The following is an 8,387-nucleotide window of genomic DNA, read 5'->3' as shown; positions in this document are numbered from 1 at the left end:
AGATTTACTCAAATACCTTCAAAAATAATTACTTTTCATTAAAGCTCGCAATTTAAAACTTAGTTAAACCAAATTCTTATATAAAAGTTTCAAAACCCTGCACCCAGAATAGAAATCCCAAAYCAGCGTAATTTTATTATTTAACAAACGGCACACAAACACGTTCAAATCGTCAGTTGGAGCTCAAAGTATAGGCAACAACCGCTCGTGTGAGCGCTAACTATCAATTAAGAAATTAAAGCTTTGCGACTAAAGCTCCAAATACACCTAATTAACGACACATATGTGAATACCGAACTACTAAACTGAAACTCTCTGTGTTTGTACAGAAATGTGTGTGTGTTTGAATTCACTTACCCTTCCGGCAAATGTAGTCGCCGGGTGAGAAGAGTACCGGCCGCAGACGTAGCACCAATTCGCATAGGAAACCCGCTTCGGTATTTTGAAAAATTTCAACTCGCTTAAGTGTATCTAAATGGACGTTAATTGCTATTTCAGCCTGTAAGTATGCAATATACAGTGGAAAGTTAGTGGCCAGAGGCAGAGACAGCAACAGAAAAATATTTGAAATTTAACAGAAAAAAAAATAAAAAAAATAAAAAAAAAAAACACAAATGAGTTGCGAAATGTGTAGTGAAATTTCGGAAATACAATTACCAACACACATAAATCAACTGAAATGCAGCATCAATGTGTTTGCAAATGCGTGCGAATGTTTAAGCGCCAGCATAAGCAGGCTACCTACATTGGCAAGTCGATGCGTGTGTGTGTGTGTAAAGCGGCTATTTGAGTCACCGGCAGGCAGATAGGGCATCAAACAAAAATTCGAAAATTGCCAATTGCAAAATTTCCGATGCCCAATAACCGACAGCCGTGTCTGAGCCAATGCTACACTGAAATGCCTRAAATAAGTGAGTGTTCGTGTGTATGTAGGTGCGTGTGCTTAAGTGCGTTGAATGCTTTTGCCAACTAGTTGGTCATACACATTGGTGAAAATATTTCCGCCAGCAATGTAATGACATCAGCTCCACATTGGTGGATGGAGCGCTGAAGTGGCTGCGATGCAATTTCGTTGCTGTTTATGTGCCATTCTAGCAGTTGCTTGCATATAAACGCTTATGCTCGGCTCAAATGCACGCATATGCATACATGAATGTGTATATGGGGAAGTGTTGAGGTGTTTGTGTTTGGGTGTGTATTTACCTTTAATTTATCAGGAAGACAGGATACAGCTCGCTCCTCGTCGGAACATTTTTGGGTCAGCCACAGGTAATCGAACCATTTAATGACTTTCACCTGCAGATGATTGGGCACACGGCGCATGCGCATGTACGTTTTCACGCCGTCCAGTTTGGCTGCATTCACAGTTGTTTTCGTTAGCAGCAAATGTAGTTGTTGTAGCAGCAGCGGCAATGGGCACAACAATCGCCGGAGCATTGTTGTAATATATTGATTTCGTATTATTGTTTTATTGTTGTTGTTGCATATGGACAAATTGTAAATCATTGAGCAGCGTACGAGTTAAATTTAGGCGCATAGTTCATCAGCACAGTCAGCCCAGCAGCAATCGGCAATGCAACGCACGCGTGTGTGCGTGCGTGTATGATAGAAAGGAAGAGAGAACATTTAATTAGTAAGTGGCATTAGATGAGAACTTTAATTTACTGTTATTATTTAACTTGGCAAAGAAACTTTAGTAGTTGAAGTGCTCATTTATTAACAATGACAATGTTATGTTAAACTTTGGAAGAAAATCTGTTCATTTTTAAATATACTATATGATGCGCATAAAATCCATATTTGACATTTGACTGAAGTTGAGAGATTGAGTAATTTTCTGTTTAGGGAAAGAGTTGATCTGACGATTCTAAAAACAAACGAGAAATAATATTAGCTTCAACCGGACCAAAGCCTCACAAGTGTTTTTCTAATGACTTAAAGTGGTATTAAAGACTTTTATCTTTAGTTTTATTTGTATGTTTGTTTGGCTGCTATATGTTATAGTGATCCAAACTGAACAATTTTTTCGGAAAATATTTTTTGTCGTGGTCAATAATCTCTGCAAAATTTGATTAAATTGAATAAAATACATTATAAGTAAATCATWGACGTGTGGATGACATACTTTATTGGAATGTATAGTACTGTAGTCAGTATTTAATAGAAWTTTGTCACAAACCCGAACGATGTCGGCCAAGTTTTGAGAATCCTTCGAGCACTTCTTCTGCATTGACTTCACGTTATGATGCGTGTGCCGCAAGGCCAGGCCGTTCAATCTACCTTGAAGCATGTTCGCCCTCAGCCACGTTATCATTTGGCGAAATATCAAAAAAGATCTGAACGCTCTTTTTCGACACTTCGCCGCGTTTGAACCAGGAAGAGTACAGAAGATGCGAATAAAGCTAAGAATTATRGGATRTAGGTCTAMATCGCAGTTCTTCAACGTTGTTTTTTACTTTTGCTGCTGCCCCCAATTGCACTGCCAGTGATCAAGTTCACCTTTGAGCTTCAAAAGTCGTACGACGTTGTCAATATCCAAAAGGCTTTTGAGTATATTTATCAAGCAGTTAATAAGATTTTCCATTTCTTTGGTTTTCAAAGCAATACTTCTCAATAAAAGCACGTCTTCAAATCCAGTTCATCAGAAGAAATCCCTGATAGGTTTCGTATTTCTTGTGTATTCCTTTCATTTTGGTGAATCGAATACAAAAAAATTACTCATTTCAAAACGAATAATATTAAACACTTTGATTCTTGACCCAAATCAATCAGTTATTTATAAATATAACACCAAGCGTAATGTATGTAAAATCAATACAAATTTCAATCCAATGTTTGCAGTATTTTCTTTTACGAACTTTGTTTTCCTTCTTCACTTTGAATTGGCCTTCTTTGAGACACATTACGTTTTTTATGTAGAATACCCAAAGTCATGGAACAGAGTTATCACCAATTATTGGATTATGTTTTTTATTTTTGCTAACAGCAAAGTGGTCAATGTGCGAAGCAGTGTGCTGAAACTGTAGCGGGATAATGATTTCACTGTAGATACAACTTGCAAATAATATTGAGAAGACTGCAGTGTTCGGAGATAATACACTACGCCCACACAGATTTAGGGTTTGATGCCTGATTTTAACAACTTTGAAGATTATACCTTAAATAATTTTTAATAAGTTTATTAGTAATAGTGTATCGTTCTTCTATTTTGTCAGTAACACCAATTCATAGGTCAGAACTAAGAGGAAAATTTCGATTAGACGTCTATCAAAAAAAGTAATTACTTAAAATGATAATGAGTCACAAYTTCTCATAAAAACTTAAAAATATACGCAAATCCTGGATTATTACTATTTTATAAAAATTTTTTTAAAAGTTTACAAATTTTCGCTACCTTTAAGAAACCATTTTYATACCAAAAAGTGCAACAAAATCCACACATATTTGCTACAATCGAACAATACTTATATAGACACGAAAAATGCACGACTGTAGACACATATCGATGAATGCGTGTGTATTAATTGATGTAAATATTGAGGCGAACTGGTGACACGGCRTCATTAACCTTTCAGTGTGGCTGAATAAATTTAAAGCTGAGGCAGTGCTCACCAAGTGCTACATACTTAAATAGGTATATATAAGATGTTATATAAGAACCAAAAGGAAAAAAGACGGCGTATGCACTTAAACTTGCTTCCTCCGACACAATAACCAACACATTTACACTCAACCGTTAAATGCATGTATTGACTGACATCTGATGCCGCATCATTTCCCTCCCATCAGGCTCATCACCGGAAATGTTGTCACAATTAAAAATTGACGTTATTTGACTGTCTCTCTGCCGCAGGCCAAGGCACGTTGCACGCGAAACTTTTTAATGCAATTTATGCACGTAAGGCCCACTGCATACGCAGCCGGCCGCTTGCGGTTACAGCTTGTCAGGTGTAAATATGTCGCGAGATAAAAGCCAAATATATTTCTCCATTTCAACGTTCAAACTGCGAAAGTTGCCATTTTCACTGCAGATCGCAGCGCTGCTTAATGCGCTGGTGCTGCGCTGCCACTGCGCTGCTACTGAGYAGGTGTGTGGCGGCGCATGTGTTGATATGGAAGTGTGAGTGCATTGTGCATATAGCTGTTGTAGCATATTTAAGCAGTTGCAGTGCGTTGCAGAATTTTCTGCAACATGAGGTTGCATTTAACGGAATCTGATTTAAGGAAGGCAATTACTGGACTCTGATTTAAAATAASGAAAAATTGTAAATTACGAAAAAGTACGTTCGTGTTGGTGTTTGTAAAGGTTATATTGTTGGATAATTCTCCAAAGAGACTTAACTTTGACTTWACATACATATATACTTTCATACTACACCACAACTAATAGAGAATTTATCGAGGATATTTTTTAAGTAATTGCTCTAGTAAAGGGTGTATATTTGGAGGTGTAAAACTTTTAATTGAAGTAAAAAAAGAWAATGGTAATGAAGTCACTTCAGAATTCAGTGAAAATATATACTATCCAATTAAGTGTTGGGCGTAGTTTCAAGTAGATGGTGACCACATATGAATATATATAGATTATCCTGAGTCTTATTTATCAGCTGTGGCTATTAATTATGAATTTACTTCCAGATTATAAAAAAAATGTCTCCGATAGCAAATATCTCTTTGTTTTTGCCATTCAAAACGGCAACTTCCGAAAAATAGCCTTCGGTTGCTTCAATGCAAGTAAATGTAAAAAACTGATAGTTAAACAATTATCGCTCTTGAGCAGTTTTATTTAAAAAATTATTTTACAAAAGAAAAAATCAGAAATAAAAATGACATTTGTAATAATATACTTTAATTGTAATACTTGTAAATGAATTATATGTGTAAATATATTTCAATGGAAACTTTTACAATCTTGCCACTTTACAAATATTTTGAGCTTTATGCTCTCCGCCAACAATTTATATTTTTTACCCATTTTGAGTATTTCTTTCTAATAATGTTTTGTAATTTCGAACAGTTGGCAACCATGTTCATTCATTAGAAGTAAATTATGTTTAGATAGATTTGTAGAATGCTAATATTTGTCTACTGAGTTCATTTAATTTACKAGCAAATTTCAAACATATGGCAACTCTTTTTTCTATTTTCGTTGCAAAGTCTTTCAAATATRTGCGATTTGGAGCCATTCAACTCCAATTTGTTGATCTAACCCAATTGATTAATTTAAAATTTTAAACAGGTGGCAACACTATACATATTTTAATATTGAATACTGTATTTTAAATAGTTAGAAAACCTAAAACCACATCAGAGTTCACATAATTTGATTGCTCATTTTCTAACATGTGGCAACTCCTTTTCTTAAAGAATATAAGTATTACAACGTACAACTAAAACAAAAAATAAAATAAAATAAAAAACAACTGTAATAAATCTTTGTATGTTATGCAATATAATATCTTTACCGTCCTTATAAATTTGTTCTAMAAATTTTCACTGTAGCTTTAAACAGAGTTGAGTTTCTTCGAAATATCTCCTGAGTTAAGGGGCTATATGGGTTTATAGGTTTCAAAAACTCTAATTTTATTTTTTTATTGAATTCTATAACACCTCTAGAATATTGGCCTAGATTTTCAAGTCGATCCGAGTAATAGTTCCCGAGATACAGCCTTGAGAACTTGTGTGCTCGAAGCTAGGCTAAGCGCCTGTCTTTAAATGAGTTTTTCTCGAAACTGTGTGTTTTTGAAGCCAAGATTTCCCGAAAACTGCTCAACCGATCTACATGAAATTTTTTACAGGTATTTGAGGTACAAGTCTTAAAAATATGGACAAAGGTTTTCTTTCGATTACAACTATTTGTATAAAAATGTGCGAAATTTCGATTGAAATTTTAAAGTTTTTTTTTTTTTTTTTTTGTAAAAATTAAATCCAATTTTCAGTTTGTTTTCCTGCGTCCAAGTTCTAACTTAAGGTTTTAACTAAAACAAATATTTTTTCACTTTAGATGATCCTGTAAGAGGTTATSCCGYCAACGCGGGCACATCTTTTTTCCGAGGGATCGAAGAAATGACGTCGCAATGGCCGAGTTGCAAATAATTTTTTTCCAAAAATTTCAGAAAAAAAATAAAAAATTTCTTTGTCAATAAAAGTTTTAATCAATTATTTCATTTTTATATGAGAAAAAATTATTGGAAAAGGCTGTTTTTAACCGAGTACACTCATGCAACCCCATAAGATAAAGTGGGTGTCAAATGGCCAACAATAAAATARTAAAGCTGCAAATGTGTGCGCCTCTAAAAAAATTCAAACATATAATTTTCTTTTAATTAATTGTTCTCTCTATACATATACATACATATGTTTGCATATTATAAAATAATATGTCATGTGCAGCGCTCATCGGTTGCAGCAAACTTTAAAACTTTGACCATAAAAACGCGAACTTTGCAGCTGCAGACGAGGTGACAATATGCACTGACTCCTGCTCAATTCGGAAAGTACAAACAAAATATTTAATTTGTTTAGATAACTAAAAAAATTTTCAAAAATCGAAAAAAGAGCTGAAGTTCAAAGCATTTAAAATGTCCGAATAACTGAATTTTCAATTAATATTAACGGCACTTCCCGAAGCACAGACTGTGGGGCACTTCGTGTTCGAGTGTAGCGGTGAACAAATTGTGAACTAGGCACCTTCTTACTCGAGTATGGTATGCTTAGAATCGCAACCACAACCGCAAGTCACCTCACCAATGTCACCATCAATGTCGCATAGCTCACCAGCCATAAAATTGCAATCTTATCATGTTGTCGCAATTTGGCCATAATCCGAAGATGGTGAACAAAAGCGAAACATGACAGTTTGAATTGAGTTGAACGAGGCGCAACATGTGTTCGCGGCAACTGCAGAGCAATAACGGAAAATCACGGACTGCCGCAATGTGCAGCCAAACAGCTTACCAGTCAGCAGTTGAGCTGTATTAAACTACACAACCCCTCGCTGCCAATTTGTGGAGACACCCGGCGGCAGAAGATGAGACGGCCTAAACAGCTGCCACTGCCACTGCAGCCACTTCAGTTGCTGTTTGCCAAATGCCACAATTGCAATACAGTTCAATTGTTTGCAGTTGCCGGTGTCCGAGGAACGAGGAGGATGGTTGAAARTGTTGCAGTAGTTGAACTGTGTGTGTTGAGTTTAAGTTGAAACGGGTCGGTCGCCTTAAGTGGCAAGGCATTGTTGTGAACTTTGTGGTAAGGCGGCCATAAAGTAAGAAGTTGAAGACACAACTTTTAGTCGCCACTGCGACAGCCGCAACAACGATAAAGTTTGCGGTTGCATTGAAGTCATTGAATTTTCGGGCTATGCAGCGCACCCGTGGCCCGAGCCACGACCTCTCGGCCAGCATGGTCGGGCAATTCAATGCGTCGCTTTTGTATTTAAGTAGTTGTACAAGTATTTACAATTGCCGCTGCGGCAGTTTGTCTTACGGATTTTATTGTCTCTGTGTTCTTGTTGCTCATAGTTCAATCCACAGCTGGCTGGGTTGTTAAGGAAATTCTTTTGCAGTTACTTATAAGAATAATGCTGCCTCCGTAGCCATGAGTCTTTGCAAGAACAAAATAAGCCAGTTCGTGGCATTAAATGTAAATATATCTTATACATAGTAGATATATATTTAAGGTTGTTTGTGGGAGATTTAAAATTGCTTATTCTGCAGTGTTTCTGTTTTATTAAGTAGCACTTGCGATTAGTTAAAAAGAATATTTTCAATAATATAGTGAAAAGTTTAGCTCATTAGCATATGGAAATCCTGAAAAGTAGACTACAAAAAGTARCAAAGTATTGCAGTATTTAGAAATGAATGTATGGGTTAACGAAAACTGTGAAAGCAAGTCGGGGATATCTCGGAGTAAATAATAACAATACTCGTGGTAGTTATTATTGGTATAAATTCTATGCATGTGTATAAATCTACTGAAATAAACGATTTCATTACAAGGATTTGATTACGATTAAATTTGTAAAGGAGTTATAWGCTATAGTGGCCCGAAATCGATGTTTCCGTCACATGATTGGTTTCTTTGATAGCAAAAAACCTGTGTTTTTTTTCTAATCGATATCTTAAAGCCTGACGGACTACAAAGTRCATTCCAAAGTAAACAGGAYTTTYTGAATCTAGCGCCTCCTGTAGCAGAGTRCACGARTGGTAGTCAAARTGGTAGTCAATGAAGGTAGGTCAAAGTGGTRTTGAGGACATAAATGACTWTCAGCATGTGGGCCAATCAAAATCCCTGATCACCGGAGATTCCATCGAAACTGTGCGTGCATTCATCAAAAATCAGCCGAAATCGTCATTGAAATTCATGGAAATAAAATTGAACGTCTAAAA

At 35.9% G+C, this 8,387-nt stretch overlaps 1 protein-coding gene across 1 annotated transcript in view; it reads right to left on the bottom strand.

The window, feature by feature from the left end:
- Window positions 1-8,387, bottom strand: part of LOC108968607 — a gene marked incomplete at its 5' end in the record, with an annotated part of 66,859 nt that overhangs the window by 20,721 nt on the left and 37,751 nt on the right. Inside the window, 2 exons of the mRNA XM_018932725.1 lie at window positions 358-499; window positions 1,204-1,355. Coding sequence (XP_018788270.1) covers window positions 358-499; window positions 1,204-1,355 — 294 coding nt within the window. The remainder of the gene's footprint in view (window positions 1-357; window positions 500-1,203; window positions 1,356-8,387) is intronic.

The sequence above is a fragment of the Bactrocera latifrons genome, unplaced genomic scaffold, assembly GCF_001853355.1.
Source record: "Bactrocera latifrons isolate USDA-ARS-PBARC rearing strain unplaced genomic scaffold, ASM185335v1 scaffold_221, whole genome shotgun sequence".
Taxonomy (NCBI): Eukaryota; Metazoa; Arthropoda; class Insecta; order Diptera; family Tephritidae; genus Bactrocera; species Bactrocera latifrons.
This window is presented reverse-complemented; position numbering and strand designations above follow the sequence as displayed.